Source organism: Schistocerca piceifrons, chromosome 5 (assembly GCF_021461385.2).
Source record: "Schistocerca piceifrons isolate TAMUIC-IGC-003096 chromosome 5, iqSchPice1.1, whole genome shotgun sequence".
NCBI lineage: Eukaryota > Metazoa > Arthropoda > Insecta > Orthoptera > Acrididae > Schistocerca > Schistocerca piceifrons.
In genome coordinates, this window is record NC_060142.1 from 122379672 (window position 1) to 122402356 (window position 22685).

Consider the following 22685-nt stretch of genomic DNA (forward strand, 5'->3'; position numbering starts at 1 on the left):
AGGAACATACGGAAAACGCTGAAAACAAATGCGATAGAACTATAGGACAGGTGTTAAAGCGTCAGTTAATAACCTCCAGCTGTAGAAGGTAAAAACTGTCCAGGAAGGCACAGACTGGTACAAATGCAACACATAATAAAGTTTTTCTAATGCTATAGTGTCTATATAAATCCTTATTAAAATAAGCATGTAAGTTCCGAGTGAAAGGAAGTCATCGTTAAAAGGCCATTATTGAACAGTAATTGGAAGCCTACAGCTTTCTCCCTACAAAGCAAACCTTACTGTACAATATATTCTGTTGTGTACACTACTAATCTAAAGAATATTTCTTCCGGGGACAAAATATTGATTTTACAAGACATTCTTGCGTTTTTCTTGGCAGTAGAATGTATGAAGATAGGTCTTTTTAGAAATGACTGGTCCAATTTAACTGGACAATAACGACGTAAAAAGATGTTAGTCACACACGAAGCAATACAACCGAGACAATTCTTGTGACCCCTAAATAGCACTTGCTTGTGGACAGCCAAGACACACATTCAAATTGAAAAATTGTTTTACGAGTACAGAAAGCTTCCGATTATCCGATATGAGGAATTTCCGCGCTTGGATCGTTGATTTCCGAAAAAAATAAAAACAAAGCTCAAAGAATTGTTTGTTTTAGAGTACAAATGTATATGTGTGACCCATGTTTTACCGTCCTCGGACATCCCTGAAATATTTTTCTTTCTTTACCATTTCATATCCACGTAAACGCCGGGACTCTACCCTCGCAATTTTTCCATAGCCAATTCGCGCGTATATATTTCCAATTAATTGTTTCAATTAGACCGAACCAAACAGTTTTCTCACGGAACAAATGTAGAAATCAGATAAACATGGACTGCAGTGGAAGGGTGTACCCTCAGGATACATACAATACGAGCAAAAGGTCGATAGTTTCCAACTTACATAAAAAATATGCTCGTTTTGAAAATAATGGATTTTCGGCAGCATCACGACCAATTCCAAGAAAAAAGGTTACCTCAGTGTGGTTGAAGTGAACTACAGAATAGGTATTATTATCTGAATCAATTACGTTTGGAAGACGGGGAAGTACGCATTCCGAAGCACATGCTCTTCTTACCAACTAAGTATTTTTTTTTTTTTTTTACAATCGATTGTCTTATGTAAGTTGGAGGTGGAAGGGGTAGAACGGAAACGAAAGGGAAGGAACTACTTAACAGTATCGGCTGCATACGGACTTATACAAAATTTGCGGTGACGAGTGAAAATGCGTGCCGGACACGGTTTTTCGCAAATGTGCCGACCATAGACACGCTCCCCGACGGACCGACACCCCTATCAAGCGCCACCCATCTGCAAAACATCGCTTCACATTCATTCTATAGCAACAGATCGGGGTATTTCAGTGCCTGAGGTGTACGTTGAGGCGTTCCTCTGTCGTTTCGTCCTCGGTATCTTCCTCTACTGAACCTACGTTGCTCACTATACAGAAGTCACTTGGCTGCTGAAATTCTGCATCACTATTTAAACCCTACGTCTTCGCAGTTAGACATTTGTGCAAAAGATCGGTCACGCTAGTAGTGGCAGCACATTCCTCACTACAATAACCTCCAGTTTTCACTTTCAGCCAAGGCAGAACCGCGTTGCACTGTTTCATGGGGTTCAACCGAAAATCTTGTTTGACATCAACGACTACACCTGGGTCCACTGGCTGGATGTGACGTAACCCAAGGTAGCGAGTACCTTGCAATAATCACCCCGCCATCCCAAGCAAACGCGTCTTCTACGGGATGACAAGGTGCATTTTCCAGTAAAAGAACACCAATTTGTAGCTAAAATCTGCCCCTCCGGATATATATTGCTGGCAATATTTACCAGGCTTATGTCCAACAGGATGTGCTTCAGTCTGAGCGCCTACAGCTTATGAGGACATGCCATTCCAGTACAGTCCATCATCGTGGTAAATTTTTTCCGAGAGAGAATTGGTGTGTTCGCCGTAACTGAAGATTTAATTGAAAAAAAAAAAACAGCAACTGCATTTTTGCTACAACTAAGTTTCTCGAATTGGGTAGCGATTCTTAAGTGGAGTCGGCAATCGTGCTGAACCGTTAAATTTTACTTCAGTCCTCATAGTTTGACGGCACTCTGTCGCCATCTCTGTTAACTTCGGACCCGACACGCAAACTCCGGGGCTCTACTAATACTACCACAAGTGCAGTGCATCATCTAGTTTCACGGAACTTGATGTTGGTCAGCACCTACGTTATACGGTCGAGCTACATTGTCGATTTTGTATGCAAAAAAACCTTTTATTTATTTTTGTTTAGTTCTTAGACTGTTCATAAGCCTACACTATAATCCTGAGAAAGTTTTGCTGCACATTCACGCTTCTCTATCTAACTTTTAATTTCGTTCCGATGTCTAAAACGTCACTCATGCATTTATCTCTCAGGTTCCTGGTAAATGGGTTATGTCTGCAGCTTCAGCAACAACAACAAATACGAGAACTATCGGCGGTACGGTAATTGTAGTCTCGTAGTTCGTTCCTTCGGGAGATGTTTAGCAATATCCTTTCACAAGTAATTATTAACTCTAAAGCGGAGCATTCCTGGGCAATCTGTAGCAATTCTCTACTTTAAAGAAAGAAAATAAAAAAAAATGAATGAAAAACGGAAACAGAAATATTGTACGATTATTTCCCGAAAGTGATCTGACGTAAAAAGACACAAGTTAAATTGAGTTTTAAATGTAAATTTGTAAATAAGTTGTCAGTATCCGGCGAGTAGCGCGTAAGTAATGCAGCGAACTTTCAAATGTTGCATATAGTATGTTTTGTAAGTACAGAGAAGCGAAGTTTCCGGTAAGAACAGGTGTATTTTGTATTACCAGTATTTTTTGGTTGCCTGTGCAGTATCGGGTGTACATTAACCCAGGTAACCGGGAGCTTACTGTACTACTTGACATACACCGGCTGCTGCTGTGCCTGCCGGTGTAGCCGAGCGGTTCTAGGCGCTTCAGTCTGGAACCGCACGACTGCTGCGGCCGCAGGTTCGAATCCTGCCTCGGGCATGGATGAGTGTGATGTCCATAGGTTAGTTACGTTTAAGTAGTTCTAAGTTCTAGGGGACCGATGACCTCAGTTGTTAAGTCCCATAGTGCTCAGAACCATTTGAACCATTTGATGACGCTGATGAGCCAAAACATTATGGCCACATGCTCAGTAGCCTGCTTGTCAGTTTATGGAACGAAATACATCACGGACATTGCGTATCAGGGAACCGACAGGAGGTATGTGGCATTAGATGTCTACGCACAGGTCCTGTAATTCGCATAAATAGTGGTCCGTTGATTTGCGTAAGCGCTGAAGGCGCATGATAGCGACCCAGATGGATTCCATAGGATTTACGTCAGGCGAATTTCGTCGCCGAGACATCAACGTGAGTTCACTACAACGCTCCTCAAACCATTGTAGCACGGTTCTGACTCAGAGACACGGACAGATGACATCGCCGTCGGGGAAAACATCAAGCATGAGGGGGTGCGGGTGTATCGCGGCTGTCAGCGTGTCTTCTATTACTACCACAGGTCCCATTCAAGCGGAGGAGAATGTCTCCCATAGCATAATACTGCTCCCACCAACCTGGGAAAGTGGTGCTCTGCACGTTTCGACCAGCCATTCACTTCGATGACGGCGTTTGTGGAGGTGACCATCGACCCAGTGTAGCAAAAATGTGATACATCCGAAGACGTTTCCATTGAGCGACGGTCAAATCACGATTCTAAAATGGCTCTGAGCAATATGGGACTTAACGTCAGAGGTCATCAGTCCCCTAGAACTTAGAACTACTCAAACCTAACTAACCTAAGGACATCACACACATCCATGCCCGAGGCAGGATTCGAACCTGCGACCGTAGCGGTCGCGCGGTTCTAGACTGAAGCGTCTAGAACCGCTCAGCCACACCGGCTGGCCAAATCACGATTCTCCCGTGCCAACTGCACAGTCAATATGTGAACACGTAGCGGTGGTCTGCTGTGGAGTTCCAACAATGTACGATGAACAGTGTGCTCCGAAACACTTATGCGTGCACCACCATTGTGCTTTTTAGGCAGAGATGGCACAGTTCATCATCTACCTCCGAAACCCACGTTCTGTGAAGAGTCGTAGACATCCAACCATTTAGCGCCTGGTTGTAGTTTCACTGTCGTTATGACTCTTTCCGTAGATGCTCACGACAGCAGCAGTTTTGACATACTCGTTCACAGACTCTGTGCAATAATAATCTGCCCCTTGTTAAAGTCGCTTATCTCAATGGATTTACCCGTCTGCAGCCCGTATATTCGCTAGGGTGATCCCCCGTCCGTATCTGCTCCGTTTACATTCCTTTTGTAACAGCGTCACGGTCCGTAACTCTTCCAGGCGAAGTGGTCATAATGTTTTGGCTGGTCAGTGTATATAGTGATAGGTAGTCACTAACTTGGAGCAACAGCGTTGGGAGGCCTCTGGAAACACCATTGATCGACTGTACGGATATCAGGACTGTTTATGGCCAAGCACATCACTGGTACCAGCTCGGTGCCGTAGGTGATCACTTAAGTGAGTTGCTGTACTAGCATCCTGCTGAAGCGCCGATGGTGATTACTGGCAGTTTCTTGGGCGTTACACCTCGGCTGAAATGTTTGTATCTGTTCTGGCCTAACCACAAGCGCCGGAACGAAGATGAGGAGCGCATGAGAAGAGAAGGCGGTCAAATGACGTCGGCTGATAGAGTGCTGACCAGGACGTCACCACGACAGGAGCGGCATCTAGCCAAAGCGAACATAAGCGCCGCTTCTGCCAGCCTTGGTCGGACATTAGTGGACATCATTATCACTGCCTAGAAGAGAGTGCTACGACTGCAGTTATTAGTGATACACAAACTGTGTGTAAAAATTGCATGAACGTTATACATAGCAAAGGACTCGGATATATGTTGCATGCTACCTATCGTTTGCGACACCACTGTTATTTCAGAGTTAAGTATTGTCAATTTGCTTTATTGAAATAAAACTACTAATATTCTTTGCTTGAACCGTTGTATAGCATTCCGATAATGCAGCATCTCTTAGGCACCCTATACGAGACGAGTGGGCAAGACCCCACAGGACAATTCTGTAAGGCAACTGTATTTAAAATTTATAGCGAAATCTTGGAGGTTCGAACCCGGCTACTGCCCATTTGCCTTTGATTTGTCATATGAAACTACCATCCGTAAGATGAAAATGAAAGGTTGTCGGTAGAACTGATTCAGCACAGACGATAGTCAAAATAATCTCCAGTGAAATTAAAAGCCAGAGCCTCAGCATTAAAATGTGCAATTGAAATTACGTTCTTAAGCGCAGAGGAGAGAGCGGGTGGGTGGAAAGAATACACTGAAGGCCACTACGAGGGGTAGACATTGTCTGATGAAGTGATTAAGAAAAAAATGGGAGTCTGTCTGGAAGACATAGAGAATCCAGTATTAGAATCACTGCTTAATAGAGTTTTGGAAAAAACTTGCAATGAAATAAGGCAGAAGGAATAGGTACTTGTTGTAACTGACAATTTGAAAGGTGTTATAACACAACTTCCAGTTACGTGACTCTACATGGAAGTGACTGAATAACAACGAAAGGTCACAATCACAAAGCCAGTAATAATTTCCTACTAGAGGCAACAAAAGATAACTTCTAAGTTTCCCACAAGAACCCGATGTAATACACATACACTTAATTCCTAGTCCAATACCGCTATCGAAGACGTAGTCTTCCCTGGAGACGTCCTTGAGGTCGGTATTCAGCGTGAATTGACGTCCTGTGCTGGTTCTAGCCTTTAAATAGTATTGGCCATCCAGTCAGATGTTGGTGTAGTACGTAATACTTCCTGCAGGCCATCTCGAACTCCCTCTGCAGAAAGTAGTACACGGAATGTCTGTTTCCAAAACAGCCGATGTTTACCATTGCTTACGCTTTGCGAATAGACAACCTAAGTCCTGTGTCGTGTTAGATGTGTTGCCGGCCCGCAGGGGTTGCCTTGGCGACGGCGTAACGGTACTATTCCTTCGGAATTTCTGAAACTACGGCATAAATGGCCACCAGGCGATTTTCGAGGTAAATGTGTAGAATGTATCCGTCTGGAGATATACGATGACAAATGCGGAAAAATATCATTCGCACAATGCCGAAGATATCAAGACCGGATAAGTGCGAGAACTATCTCACAATCAGTTTAACAGCTCATGCATGCGATAAGCTGAGAAGGATCATATACGGGAGAATGGAAAATACCCTGATAATCTGTTAGATGGCAGTTTGATTTTAGGAAAGGTAAATTCACCAGAGAGCAGTCCTGACGTTGCGCTTGATGATGGAAGCAAGACGAAGAAAAATCAGGACACTTTCATAGGATTGGTAGACCTGAAAAAGTGTTAGACACTAAATGGTGCAAGACGCTCGAAATTCTTTGAAAAATAAGAATGACCTTTAGGAGAGGGCGGATAGCACACAACTTGTGTAAGAAGAACAATCAGAAAGGAAGGACAAAAACTAAATGCTCGGATTAAATAGGGGGAAAGACACCATTGCAGTCATTTACTCCTACTGTTCAAACTATACGCAGAATAAGGAATGACAGATGAGAAACAAAGCTTCGAGAGTGAAATTAAAATTCACAGTAGAGGACATCAATCGTAAGATTCAATGATGACATTGCTACCGTCAGTGAAAGTGAAGAAGAATTACGGAACGTGTTACATGGAATGAACAGTCTACTGAGTATAGAGTACTGATTGAGAGTAAAAAGACAATACTAATGAGGGCACTAGAAATGAAAGTAGCGATGCAATTCATATCTAAACTGAGGACCACGAAGTACACGATAGGAAGCATATCTGCTACTACGAAACAAAATAGCATACGACGGACGAGCCAAGCAGAAGGGAAGAAGCAGTTTAGCACAGTCTAAGCGGACTTATCCAATAGGAGAGTATTAGTATCAAGTATCTGCCTTAATCTGAGGAAGACATTTCTGAGAGTATAAGTCTGGAGTACAACATTGTATGGTAGTGAATCGTGGAATGTGGGAAAACCGGAAAAGAAGAGAATCGAAGAGATTGAGAAGTGGTGTCACAGAAGAATGTTAAAAATTAGGTGGACTGATAAAATAAGCAATGAGAACGTAGTCCGCAGATCTGGCAGAGAAAATAACACAAGGAAATAACTGAGAGAAAGAAGTGACAAGAGGGTAGGAGATATATTAAGACATTAGAGAATAACTTCCATAGTACTAGAGGGAGCTACGAAAGTTAACAAGGATACGGGAAGACCGAGACAGGTACATATTCAACAGTGATCTGAGGACGTAGGGAGCAAATGCTGACATGAAGACGTTAGTTCAACGTAGGAATTAGCGGCAAGCCGCATCGAATCAGTCCGAAGACTGATGATTAAAAAAAAAGAATAAAAGATAATAAACCACTACAAGACAGAGAAGAACTCGTGATCTGAGGGTTCCGTGCACACTTAGCGAGGTATACGGAGAATAATAACAATAATAATTTAGTTTGGCTCAGTAGCACGGTCCTATTGGCGACTTGCGTGTGCCTAACCTACATCAGTTATCCAACTGGGGAAAGGGAACCTACAGTTTAAAGTGGAATCCGAACCGTATGTAATTTCTGGTGATCCCTCACATCGTAGAGAGATTAAGGCCAGGTCAAAACGATGGCTGAAAAATCCGCGGTGCAGCCGAGATTGGATCCCACGACTTCTGCGTTTCCAGGCACGCACTTAATGCCTAGACTGCCAGGCCATAAATCATGCAGTGTTTTTGACGAGAGAGTTGGAGAATACCGAAGTATGTGACTATATGACCGTATCTTTTCACGGTGTTGACGCAGAAGCTTCAATTTCTCACACTGCCGTAAGTCTTAGACATTTCCCTGAGAAAAAGGGGTCTTAACAGTAGGACAGGCAGGCAGACAGACAGACAGGCACACAGACGGTAAATAAAGCGATCCTGTACGGGCTCTATTTTTAGTGAATGAGGAAATAAACCCTAAAAAGTAGCTACTTTCCACAAAGAACAGCTCTTTTTCATTTAGTTACCTCGCCACATGTCGACATGATCAAGCTAAATTCAGCTGACCACGTAAATGACTGGTTAGGACCTGAAAATGCAGAAATGGCAACTGAAAACTTTATCGTAACTAGATTCTCCTTTATAGGAATCAACTGTGTAAAGATCATGTTGCTGGACCATACATAATGTTTAGATCTGTATGAATGTATTGAGTAGCAACCAAGGAAGATAGATGACTGACTGCAGGTCTCAAGTAGATTAATGAAGTATTTTAATGGATGTGTGATCACTAGAGTTGTAAAGCTACTGTAGACTGTCTTAAGAAAGCGTAACCTACGACAGCTTTCCTAGTAGCCTTGGTCCTTCCACTGATTTCAAGAGATATTTGACAACCACCCTCCTCAATGCTCCACGGTCCTGTCTGTCAATGAGTGAGGTTCGCCTGGTCTCGGCTCAACTGTGGCTGTTCCTTCGCGTTTCTGCTTCACAGTCAAGTCACTAACAGACGACTTGGACAACTGTGTAAGAATTGAAATGATCCTAATAGATTTGTTACTCAGGTGAAGTTCAAGTTGGACGGCACAGAGCTCTCCTGAATAACCAATTCTGCTCTTACAGCTTCACTACTGACAGCACAGTACTCCCCGAACCCATCAGGGTGGCGCAGTAGTTAGTCACACTGGACTCGCATTCGCAGGGACGACGGTTCAGACAGGCAATTCTGATTTAGGTTTTCCGTCATTCCTCTAAAGCCCTTAAGGAAAATGACGGGATGGTTCCTTCGAAAAGGCACGGTCGATTTCAGTCCCCATCCCTCCCTAATCACAGATTGTGCTCCGTCTCTAATGACCTCGATGTCGCTGGGACGCTAAACACTAATCCCCTCCTCCGAGAGCTCACCGACATCTTTTATACTGAAAAACACCTCTCTCGTCACGTCGGGTGATGAATTTCGTATTACATAAAAGTGTCCAGGTACTTTTGATAGACGCATGTAACATAACAAGAATAAACCATCACATGCGTGTTATTAGTTAAAATATTCGTAGTTTTTAGTTAAAATATTCGTAGTTTCTCTAGTTCTAGCCACACACAGCATTCTTCCCGAAAGAAAGGCGCAACACAAACAAATGACAAAACGCATTTTATTATAATTTAAATGTAAATTAGTAATTGTTTCCTAATGAATACTAAGTGAATTTAAACTACATGGTGAGAATTATTGCATTATATGAAATAAAATCGTCATAACTTCTGAACGATTTGCGTTAAGACATTGAAACTGATCGTTTGGCCAGGGGAAAGATGGGGATTAGTATGAGCATGCATGGTTTGGTTTAGTGAATAATCCCACTTTTATTTTGATGGGTCGTCAGTAAGTCAAATTGGCGCTTTTGGGGGACAGAGAATCCACATTTCGCGATCGAGAAGTCTCTTCATCCTCAAACGGTTGACTGTGTGGCGTGCAATGTCCAGTCAAGGAATAATCGGTGTCATATTGCTTGATAGCACGTCAAGGTTTCGGAAGTTGGTTTCATCTCCACTCTCCAGTGTGATCCTGATTTCGACAAGATTCTTGCAAGACAGAGCTCTACCCCACCGAAGCAGGAGAGTGTTTTATGTCTTGGAGTAGCTCATTTGAGACCGCAAATGCCTATGGGGCACCCAGAGGCCACTACCATGGGACTTGATTGGCCGCCATATTCTCAAGATATGAATACTCCTTTTTGTGGGGCTGCATTAAAGACACGGTGTACAGCAATAATCGCAACACCACTGCTGAGCTGAAAACAGCCATTCAGGAGGTAATCGGCTGCATCGGTGTTCCAACAGTTTAGATGGTCAGGCAGAATTTCGCTATTCGTCTGCATCACATCGTCGTCAATGAGGGGCAGGCACATCGAACATGTCTTAACCTAAATCTGAATACCTGTAGTGACGTTTGCATGTTGAATAGTTTCTAACTAACTTACCTTTTTTCATACAGTTCAATAATTGTCACCCTGTTCTAGGACGAAAACACGACGCAAGACGAAGAAGTTATGCAAATTGGTAACAAACTGACATTCACACAGATATCGACAAAAAATGCAAAACTGTAAACTTTGGCGGGCGATGGTTGAATTTGTGACGCTGTTGCGCAGTTTCACAGAGAAGCTGGAAAGGCTAGTCGATACCAGACCATAAAGTATTTACAAATTTTATTCCATGTGCTATGTTGCACTGTAACTACGCCTCCCCGAGAGGCAAGTGAACAGTACACGCAGATGACAGCATTTGAGAGGGGCCGTGTAGTTGGGCTCAAAGAAGCCGTTTGGAGTAATCGGCGAATCGCTCGACATTTGGATAGGAGCGATGCCAGTATACGATAATGTTGTCAGGAATGGCTAGACAATGGCTGAACACAGGTGAAGAAGGAAGTCATCGAACTAGAGAGACGACACAACGTCAGGACTGAGCAATAGTCAGTGAGGTCACCCAGAACCGCGCTTTCCTTATTACCATCGATCTGTCGTACAACTGAAGCTTTAGTGACCACAAGGACCATTAATTGGTGGCTCACAGAAACGGGATTGAGCTCACGGCTCCCGCTGTACCGACTCCCATTGACATCAGTACACCAACAAGCCAGTTTGTAGCGGTGTCGGCACATTCGGCCTAGAATCTCGTTGACTGGACCAGGATTGTCTTCGAAATGAGACCCCGCGGACAGCGAAAAGTATGTCGAAACGCCCCAGATAGTGACTGTCTGGGATGCTGTTTCGATTCATAGCAGGATTCCTTTGCTTGTCATCCGCGGTATCCATTCAAGACAGCAGTACGTTGACGACATTCTACGCCCCGTGTTGTTGTACATCGTGGCAAGCTATCCTGGGCTTACATTTCCGCAAGATAATGCCCGCCCACCGACACACGGCGAGAGTTTCTACTGCTTGTCTTCGTGCTCGCCAAGCCCTGCCATGGCCGTCAATGTCGTCGCGTTTGTCGCCGATTGAGAAACGTAGGAGCCCAATGGGTAGGGCCTCTTATGACGCGAGTCGGCAGCACGTACGTTCCGGGGAACCAAATGTTATGTTCTCGTTGCTAGCTATAAATTAGTGGAAGCTGGCCAGGCGAGTGTAAACAGACAAGCGGAAGAGTAGCTCACACAAGGGCACATTAAAGGAATATGTTGCACTTGGCTGAACAAAGGCTACACTCTTCACAACTTAAGGCACCCGCGACTTGCTATCAGCAGCTCCATGTCACAGGGGTGCGTCTAAGTACACTGAATGTTTGCCTGTAGAGATAACTATCAACAAGACGGTGTAACGTTCGGCACCAACCAGCGTCACGAAGTAATCTTGACTGGAAGCTATCTTGGACTGGAAGATTGGCGGGCAAGTGCACGCCGCTTATAACGCCGTCCTTGCGGTCTTCATTTGTCGGCGGCCTGGAGGTTCTTCGCCGGAGGGATGCTCAAAGCGCTGCTCGAGGTGCCCACAGGATTCTTCTAGGCACCTGCTCCAGCAGCATCGATAGGTTACAATACTACAGGGGCCTCCTACTAGCTCGAGATTTTGACGATCTAACACGCCAATTGGACAGAATTCGCCACGAGATTCCTCAGGAGGATATCCAACAACGGTATAGATCAGAGCCAAGCCGAATAACGGCTACCGGTCTGAGCTGGAGGAAAGCATTATTGACTTCATAAATTTGTGAGGCTCTTTCTCTTGAATAAATCATCAATTTAATGTGAAATTGTAATGTTGCGTTTGTCTCTACGTGTACGTCACAACTATCGATTTCCGTCCCATTCGGGTAACTCCTTCGTCGCGCGTCGCCTTTCTTTTTAATCTTTTTAGAGTGTATTTCACAAATTTTGTGTCCTTGTTTGCCCAACGCGGTGTACTTCACTCGTCAGACAAGCTGGTACTGGTGACTCACTGATCCTCGACAGGTGACTTCCTGGCGGAGCCGCAGACGACGCCGCGGGCCTCCTCCAGACAGCCTTCCGGCCCGCCAGAGCCGGAGTTCGACGCTGGGCAGGTGACCAACGTGACGGCGCTGCTGGGTGCCACCGCCTACCTACACTGCCGCGTCAGGAACCTGGGCGAGCACGCCGTGAGTTTACGTCTCACCGTCTCTGCTACCCTCTGGTTGCACTTCCTTGTTAGATTACGAGAGAAAGGGAGTGTCTTCTTCTCTGAGATAGTGCCCCTGTTGTGTAAATACACTGAAGTGCCAAAGAAACTGGTACACCTGGCTAATATCATGCGGGTCCCCTCGAGTAGGCAGAAGTGCCGCAACACAACGTGCCATGAACTCGACTAATGTCTGAAATAGTGCTCGATGGAACTGACACGAGAGTGTTGAAATCTCTTCTGAACAGCATGTTGCAAGGCACCCTAGATATGTTCAATAATGTTCATGTCTGGGGAGACTGGTGGCCAGTGGAAGTGTTTAAACTCAGAAGAGTATCCATGCAGCCACACTCTAGCAATTCTGGACTTCAAGTGTGTCGCATTGTACTGCTGGAATTGTACGTGTCCGTCATAATGCACAATGGATATGAATGGATCCATGTGACCAGCCAGGAATCTTACACACGTGTCACCAGTCAGAGTAGTATCTAGACATATTAGGGGTGCCATTTCACTCAAACTGCACCAGCCCCACTCCATTATAGGGCCTCCACCAGCTTGAACAGTCCCCTGCCGACATTCAGGGTCTTATGAGTCATGAGGTTGTCTCCATACACATACACGTACATCCGCTCGATACAATTTGAATCGAGTCTCGTCCGACCAGGCAACATGTTTCAACTCATCAACAGTCCAATGTCGGTGTTGACGAGCCCAGGCGAGCCTCAAATCTTTCTGTCGTCCAGTCGCCAAGGGTACACGAGTGGGCCTTCGGCTCCGAAAGTCCATACCGATAATGTTTCGTTGAATCGCACGGTGACACTATTTGTTGGCCCACCATTGAAATCTGCAGCAGTTTGCGCAAGTGTTACACTTCCGTCAAGCTGAACAATTCCCTGCAGTCGTTATTGGTCCCTTACTTACTGGATCTCTTTTCCGGCAGTAGCGATGTCGGAGATACCACGTTTTATCGGATTCGTGATATCCAAGTGCACTCGTGAAGTGATCGTGCGGGAAAATTTCCTCTTCATCGCTACCTCGGAAATCCTCTGTCCTATCACTCGTGCGCTGACTATAATACGACGTTCAAACTCACTTAAATCTTGATAACCTGCCACTGTATCACCAGTAACCGATTTAACAACAGCGCCAGACACTTGTCTTATATAGGCGTTGCCTATCGTATTCTGCTTGTTTACGTATCTCTGTATTTGAATGCGCATGCCTATACCACTTTCTTTGGCGCTTCAGTGCCCGTCCAAAGCATATCATGGAGGTGTCACGATAAATTTGAGTTTTCGTATAGCCGCTTTCAGATACACGAAGGGAAGGCAGCTATGTCATTTTTTAAATTGTCAGTAAATACTTAAGTAATAGCTAAAGTGTTACTATACTTACTATCGATTTTGGCCCTGGAAAGCACCATCTTTACTTCTCAGAAAACACTTACCCTTTTTTTGTCATATCAGTACATCATGCAGTAAATCAATGGTTCCTAACCTGGACCTGAGGTATTTACCCCTTGAGGGGTAAAATGCAATTTTCTGAGGGGTAAAACCTGAACGATTAAATTCTGTATCGGTCACTAAACTACAATTTTGTAAGACTCTAGTACTGATTAAATAAGTTATCAATAATTGCCTTTTCTCAGTAAGCATTAATGCGGTGTAGGTTACAGGTTCCTGACATAGTCCACCCACTGGACACATATGTTGTGCTTTGTCCCGTACATCACTGATGTTATAAGTGAGGCGTAAACGTAACAAATGTTAAATATCTCAAGAAAATGCCTTCAAGGTATAGACAGTACCTACGCTAGTCCAGAAACAGCTGCGATCCTCGCTTCAAAACAGCTAAATGAATTAATTGACAGCACAACGCACCAGCAACTACACAAGGGCTATTGTAGTGCAGTACACATTATTATTATTATAACTTTTATTATTGCTCTTAGTATTAGTGGCAGACAAGAAGTATTAACTGCCTGAAGTCTTTCAATTTCTGGCAGTTTAGAAGTAAGTATAGTGCACACATTTTTAACTTCGTTGATTTTAAATGTGGTTGGGAGCGCAGGGCAAATAAGTGCAGCAATGGAGAGGAGTAATGCAGGGGGAGTACACACACAAACTAAATGTCTTTCATCAGTTTCCACTACTGGCCATTACAACTGCTACACCACGAAGATGACGTGCTACAGACGCGGAATTTAACCGACAGGAAGAAGATGCTGTGATACGCAAATGATTAGCTTTTAAGAGGATTCACACAAGGTTGGCGCCAGTGGCGACACCTACAACGTGCTGACATGAGGAAAGTTTCTAACCTATTACTCATACACAAATAGCAGTTGACCGACTTTGCCTGGTGAAACGTTGTTGTGATGCCTCGTGTAAGGAGGAGAAATGCGTACCATCACGTTCCCGACTTTGATTAAGGTCGCATTGTAGCCTGTTGCGATTGCGGATTATCGTATCACGACATTGCTGCTCGCGTTGGTCGAGATCCAATGACTGTTAGCAGAATATGAAATTGGTTGGTTCAGGAGGGTAATACGGAACGCCGTGCTGGATCCCAGCGGCCTCGTATCGCTAGCAGTCGAGATGACAGGCATCTTATCCGCATGGCTGTAACGGATCGTGCAGCCACGTCTCGATCCCTGAGTCAGCAGATGGCGACGTTTGCAAGACAACAACCATATGCACGAACAGTTCGACGACGTTTGCAGCAGCATGCACTATCAGCTTGGAGACCATGGCTGCGGTTACCCTTGACGCTGCATCACAGACAGGAGCGCCTGCGATGGTGTACTCGACGACGAACCTGGGTGCACGAATGGCGGAACGTCATTTTTTCGGATGAATCCAGGTTGTGTTTACAGCATCATGATGGTCGCATCCGTGTTTGGCGACATCGCGGTGAACGCACATTGGAAGCGTGTATTCGTCATCGCCATAGTGGCGTATCACCCGGCGTGAAGGTATGGGGTGCCATTGGTTACACGTCTCGGTCACTTCTTGTTCACGTTACGTTTAAGATGTGTTACGACCCGTGGCTCTACCCTTCATTCGATCCCCGCGAAACCATACATTTCAGCAGGATAACGCACGATCACATGTTGCAGGTCCTGTGCGGGCCATTCTGGATACAGAAAATGTTCGACTGCTGCCCTGGCCAGCACATTCTCCAGATCTCTCACCAATTGAAAATGTCTGGTCAATGGTGGCCGAGCAACTGGTTCGTCACTATTCGCCAGATACTACTCTTGATAAACTGTGGTATCGTGTTGAAGCTGCATGGGCAGCTGTACGTGTACACGCCATCCTAGCTCTGTTTGACTCTATGCCCAGGCCTATCAAGGCCGTTATTACAGCGAGAGCTGGAAGTCCTGGGTACTGATTACTCAGGCTCTATGCACCCAAATTGCGTGAAAATGTAACCACATGTCAGTTCTAGTATAATATATTTGTCCAATGAATACCCGTTTATCATCTGCATTTCTTCTTGGTGTAGCAATTTTAATGGCCAGTAGTGTAAAAAGAAAAGTGTTCCAAGAAAAGACTTTTGTTCTATAGTTAGGTGCTAAAGTTTTTATAATGTGGAAGGGGGGGGGGGGAGGGTAACAGATGGTGGGAGGGCGGGGGGCAGGTAATGACTGATTCCATTCTAACTGTAATAGGTCTTAAAACTGCTCATACAGTAATCCAAGTAAACTAAATTAGTTCCATTTTCCATGCGTATCTTGTAATAAATAAAGTGCTAAACAGAATAAAAGGAAAATATATGAATTAATTACTGTAATACATAATTTTCATAGATACTTCACTAAAATCCATCGGCCGCACGAAATACATGTAGTACTAAGGGAAGGTGACGATTACTGACTAATTAGCAAACCTGTATTGTATCAGAGCGAAGGGATATATTTAACTTTACGGTTGCTTGTGACAGATAGTCTCAATATAAAAGGAGTTTCGAGTACCACTTTGTTTTAGCTTTGTTTTAGGAATTCATCATCGCGGACAGCCATTTGATTTTATCCTCCATCGAGATGTACTTTTCCGGTTACCAGGCTATCTGCGTAATTATCTGATTTATTATACCAGTCTAGCATGTTCCTATAAATTTGTTTCGTGGCAAATATGCGTGTTTTACGGCTTGAAACGAGCCGCCAGCGTTAAAGTGTTTATGGGTTTGCGTTGTGTCGTGATTTCCGCTGGTGTGTGTGCAATGCTCTCCATTTCCCTCATGTGGAAAGGGTCCATCATGCACTGTTTACCACTCGTGTAGCATTATTAATACTAGTTATACACTGGATAAAAGTTTTCTTTGACGAAAGTAGAGGAAAAGAATTAATTGCGCACTGAAACCCATTACAACATAAATAATCATTACATACTACTTTTATAAGTTTTACCAATAAATATTGCAGAATATTACACCAGTGTTGCTCAGCGGTTCTAGGCACTACAGTCTGGAACCGCGCGACAGCTACGGTCGCAGGTTCGAATCCTGCCTTGGGCATGGATGTGTGTGATGTCCTTAGGTTAGTTAGGTTTAAGTAGTTCTAAGTTCTAGGGGACTGATGACCTCAGAAGTTAAATCCCATAGTGCTCAGAGCCATTTGAACCATTTGAACACCAGTGTTGTGTACTCTTTATTCGCAATGTTACATAACATCCTCTTAAGAAATGACGGAGCAGACAATTACTACAACTTATGTGTTTGGCCAGACGATTAAATAATATAACTATCCTGGCTGTAGTGTAGTTCTGTCAACGCAATTATACGGAAGTGAAACATGTGTGGTATACAGAAAGAAGCGTATTCAGAGAACGGAGATTTATCTAAGAAATGCCAACGGACTTAAAGGTACAAAAGAATCACAAATGTTGATATCAGAAATGAAATAGACACATGGTTGAAGAAAATAACAGAATCTGGAATGAATATCTGCAGACAATGCATCTTAAAAGAATACCTGCAAGAACATAGGAATGCAAATGAACAGGAAGAAGAGTCACTGGGAATGGCGGGAACTCTAACAGGTGACACAATGTCAACAATTGAAAGCTAAGAAGATGGTGATGATAACAGGTACAAGAAAACGTAAGCGGTGCGAGTGTTAGAAACTACAGAGTTTTAGTTGTTTTTCAACAATCTAATTTCACGATAGGACGCTTTGTGATGGAAGTAGTTACGTTTTCTGACTTCTGAACTTATAATCCGTCACCCACGTGGCAGCTACTCTGCTTGGAATACACAAACAGAACTTATATACTGACGACACACTTCACGTATACATGCCATGCTAATATTTCTACACGAAAGGTTTGAGAATGGAGTATTCTGTGTTTTACAACCGGTGTAACTCATGCCCCAGAGAGAATAATTTCACGGGAACGATCTCAAATGCCCCCTTCATTTAGGCTCCACAAGGCTACCCATGTGTATGTCTGGTTAAGCTAAATTTATTGCAGAGTTTGCAGGATAACATTACTGTACAAGTGGCCACGAAAGCCTTAACAATTTGGTATTACTGTACAATCTTCTTCTACTGTCTTCTTCTGTCTTATTGTGTGTAAGAGTTTAGTGCTTAGAAATTGATGTCACAAATGGAACGTAAGGACCGTCTGGTCGAGGCGAATGTAGACCCCTTCTGCTGGACATTTAGTTCTTCCTATCATTTTGTGTCATAGATGGGCGCTTAATGGCATTAGGAAAGTGGCTAAGAACAGATATCGAACAAGACTTTCTTCTTGCTCCATAACTATGTAGTCTGGTTGTAGAAAATGCAATAATTGCAATGAAAGCCGACACAAAAAAGGAAAACTGTTATATTTGTTACTATTAGAAGAGGACATGAATTGTTACGCCTATTGATGGATGCTGTATCCTACCACAAAAAAATACTAATAAACACACATGCTGATGGAAAAAATTACCAAGCACATGAGAGTCAACACTAGAAAAGAGAACTCATTACAGATAAAAAGGCGAAAGAATTCTGCTGTTAAAGTTAAATGAGAACAGAAGCCTCACGGATATCAAAAGGGGAAATGTCCACCGAAATAAAAATCATAAAGTGAGACGGGTCAAGAATGGTTCAAATGGCTCTGAGCACTATGCGACTTAACTTCTGAGGTCATCAGCCGCCTAGAACTTAGAACTAATTAAACCTAACTAACCTAAGGACATCACACACATCCATGTCCGAGGCAGGATTCGAACCTGCAACCGGAGCGGTCGCTCGGTTCCAGACTGTAGCGCCTAGAACCGCACGGCCACTCCGGCCGGCGAGACGGGTCAGTCATCACGATGGTTTTAAGGTGTGGCAGTGAATTGTGGGGGCCTGGAAACCAGGAAAGGGACAAATTACAGCGAGTAGGAAGCAGGTGTGGAAGGAAGACAGAGAGACACCTCGAAAGATAGAAAAATCAGTCAGGCAGTGTTACAGTAAAACAATAAAAACAGAAAACGGATTAATACGATACAAGAAGGAAAGGTCATCTTATTTGACCAGAAGAACTTCATAGCGATGCAAAGAAATTTTGATCTGATGTAATGTCAGTAAAAATTGGATATTTGTAGTAATTTCCTATGGGACCTACGGTCGCAGGTTCGAATCCTGCCTCGGGCATGGAAGTGTGTGCTGTCCTTAGGTTAGTTAGTTTTAATTAGTTATAAGTTCTAGGCGATTGATGACCTCAGAAGTTAAGCCGCATAGTGCTCAGAGCCACTTGAACCAGCCTATGGGAACAAACTGCTGAGATCATTCGTCCTAGAGTCGTACCTCCGATGGGGACAGCCGCGCAAACCGTGACATGGTGCCTGAGACTGCGCAGCTACCCCGCGCGGCTGTAATGTCAGTAACCAGTTCGAAACCCTCTAATGAGTCACGCAAGCATCCACACTAGAAGCGAAACTGATGATGATAGTGAAACATCAGAAATAGGGAATTTGTTCTTCCAGAGCTGTTTCACCTTTGACTGTCCTGATCCGGTTCCTCTTTCCAAACGACGTACGAAAGCCAAAGTAGTGTACACTGAGATAAGCCACGTCGGAATTGAAAATCAAGTAAAATCGCTGAACACTGGAAAGATAGCTGGTCCGGATGAAATACCCGCGAGGTTCTACAGAGATTATGCGAATGACTTGAACCCCTTCTACCCTTGGTTTATCGTAAGCCGCTGGAGCTGTAAAGGATACCTACCGATCTGAAAAAAAATGACAGGTGACTCTTATTTTTAACGACTGTTGGCGGACGGGTCAACATAAGTATAGTTCTAAAATGTGAAGTGTCTGTTGGATGGTAGAATAATACATTTTCGTCACAGCACAGACAGACAAACACACAACAGTTGGTAACACTACACACCGGAAACACACACATGTTGAGCACAAAGTGGAAAGTGAAAGTGATATGTGCGATATGACGATTGTCGGTGAAAGAACGCCAGAAATTGGCCAGCTGGAGGATGGAAACTAACGAATACATCTGCAGGAGCACACACATGAGGTAACACCGCTGGAAATCGTAAGTAACACCGAACGATAAGTTCAATATACGAACATTGTGCTACAAAAGTTGATTTTAATCTAAAAAACCGGAGAAAGATTCGACAGCATGTAATATAGCAGCATATTATATCTACCACATAATACGTTTATTGTATGTATAAAAGAAAACATGTATTACCGGCCACTGATAATGCTTCCCAAATAAAAGAAGCGAAACGCCTATGGCGATAAACAAACTGCCTTCAATTGATTGTGTTGTGGGTTGGCAGGACAGCCAACAGCAGGTTACAAGAGGAAGCGGAAAGGCACGCGTTTTAGCTCACGCAGGCTCGCGTGAGGTCTGGAACAGGACAAGGAAATTAGAATTTAGAAAAACGGACGTAGCTGGTGGAATACTTAACTTTAATCCATTAAGGGTGAACGTCGGTCTGACGGTACATGAATCACAAGATCATTAGCAACTGATAATGGCGCCTTGCTAGGTTGTAGCAAATGACGTAGCTGAAGGCTATGCTAAACTGTCGTCTCGGCAAATGAGAGCGTATTTTATCAGTGAACCATCACTAGCAAAGTCGATTGTACAACTGGGGCGAGTGTTAGGAAGTCTCTCTAGACCTGCCGTGTGGCGGCGCTCGGTCTGCAATCACTGATAGTGGCGACACGCGGGTCCGACGTATACTAACGGACCGCGGCCGATTTAAAGGCTACCACCTAGCAAGTGTGGTGTCTGGCGGTGACACCACAGGTTGCATAGACGGTACATACCTCCACGACATATATTTTCCTTACACTAGGCACACATGATCATCTCCTCCGAACTGGTCTACTGAACACAGTTCATAATGCCGTACAGTGTGTTCATATCCTTTCAAATTTAGCTTTTTCTCGAGGGCGATAAGGTACCACACCCTAACTACGAAAAACACCGCCATAGCGAAAAACCACCTACTCTGTACTTCACTGTTGGCAATATACGTGATGGCAGCTAACGATCTACAGGCAGTCCTGAAATCCAAACGCTTCCATTACATCATGTTTTCGACTTGGGCAGCCTGAGAAGGGTTGAAATGTACCCGAATTTGTTAATAGGTGACATCCAATTATAATGGATTATACTGTAAATGATGAAAGTATGTGAATGCAGCTTGCCGCTAACTTGGTGTAATGTCTCTCACACATAAACCTGTACAGTAAAGTAAGGGCCTCCCGTTTTATCTTTAGGCTGATCCGTGATAAGACAGGCAAACAATTATACTAATGGAGGATTCTGCGTATTTTCTCTAATTTCATTCGCCGTCTCTCTCTCTCTCTCTCTCTCTCTCTCTCTCTCTCTCTCTCTCTCTCTGTCCTTTATCTATATACAGTTTTAAATATAATATTTCATTACGTGAACTCAGCCCAATAGAATCTCTGATGGAGCCCTTCGTCTTAATATTCAGCGGCTGGCTTGCTGTAAAAGATCTTTATATCTATTATTATTGTTAAGCGCTGCATTCAGTTGGGAAAATCGATCGTTTGAACAATTCGTTCATTTTACGACAGATTTAGAATTTCAGATGTGTCCGAAGCCTTTTTGGACGATTTTATAAAATCTCGGTGATTGCAGGCTCTCTTCGTCACAACTGAAACTTCCCCACTAATTACAGGGCCAAGACAATCATCAATGATTCAGACAGAGAACTCATTCGTCATTCACTCTAGAATAAAAGGGTCACAAACCTTATTTCTGAGGAAAATTGTATATTCAATCCATCTCCATTACATATTCCGTTTTCTGTTGATTCCAAGTCTTACTTAATTTGCATTTACAGTTTTTCTCTCTCTTCAAATAACCCGCTAGTGGCTCAAACGTTAATAGCTCGCTTTAGCGAGAAGAAGAGCTAATATGTATCTTTTAGCAACCCGACAATCTTCCAACAGATACTTCCGAAGCTGTCCTCGTTACCCTTCTATAATAACCATGGAGAATACATATCGCTATCTCTGTTATTCCAAAGAATAACCGTACCAGAAAAATACCTTGGCGTCGACGAGCTGTCGGCGCATATACACTCCTGGAAATTGAAATAAGAACACCGTGAATTCATTGTCCCAGGAAGGGGAAACTTTATTGACACATTCCTGGGGTCAGATACATCACATGATCACACTGACAGAACCACAGGCACATAGACACAGGCAACAGAGCATGCACAATGTCGGCACTAGTACAGTGTATATCCACCTTTCGCAGCAATGCAGGCTGCTATTCTCCCATGGAGACGATCGTAGAGATGCTGGATGTAGTCCTGTGGAACGGCTTGCCATGCCATTTCCACCTGGCGCCTCAGTTGGACCAGCGTTCGTGCTGGACGTGCAGACCGCGTGAGACGACGCTTCATTCAGTCCCAAACATGCTCAATGGGGGACAGATCCGGAGATCTTGCTGGCCAGGGTAGTTGACTTACACCTTCTAGAGCACGTTGGGTGGCACGGGATACATGCGGACGTGCATTGTCCTGTTGGAACAGCAAGTTCCCTTGCCGGTCTAGGAATGGTAGAACGATGGGTTCTATGACGGTTTGGATGTACCGTGCACTATTCAGTGTACCCTCGACGATCACCAGTGGTGTACGGCCAGTGTAGGAGATCGCTCCCCACACCATGATGCCGGGTGTTGGCCCTGTGTGCCTCGGTCGTATGCAGTCCTGATTGTGGCGCTCACCTGCACGGCGCCAAACACGCATACGACCATCATTGGCACCAAGGCAGAAGCGACTCTCATCGCTGAAGACGACACGTCTCCATTCGTCCCTCCATTCACGCCTGTCGCGACACCACTGGAGGCGGGCTGCACGATGTTGGGGCGTGAGCGGAAGACGGCCTAACGGTGTGCGGGACCGTAGCCCAGCTTCATGGAGACGGTTGCGAATGGTCCTCGCCGATACCCCAGGAGC

General features: G+C 44.2%; 1 protein-coding gene across 1 annotated transcript in view; it reads left to right on the forward strand.

Annotated features, from left to right (window-relative positions):
• LOC124798787 (neurotrimin-like) overlaps positions 1-22685 on the forward strand; it is a 129864-nt gene that overhangs the window by 26448 nt on the left and 80731 nt on the right. Inside the window, exon 2 of the mRNA XM_047262316.1 lies at positions 12048-12211. Coding sequence (XP_047118272.1) covers positions 12048-12211 — 164 coding nt within the window. The remainder of the gene's footprint in view (positions 1-12047; positions 12212-22685) is intronic.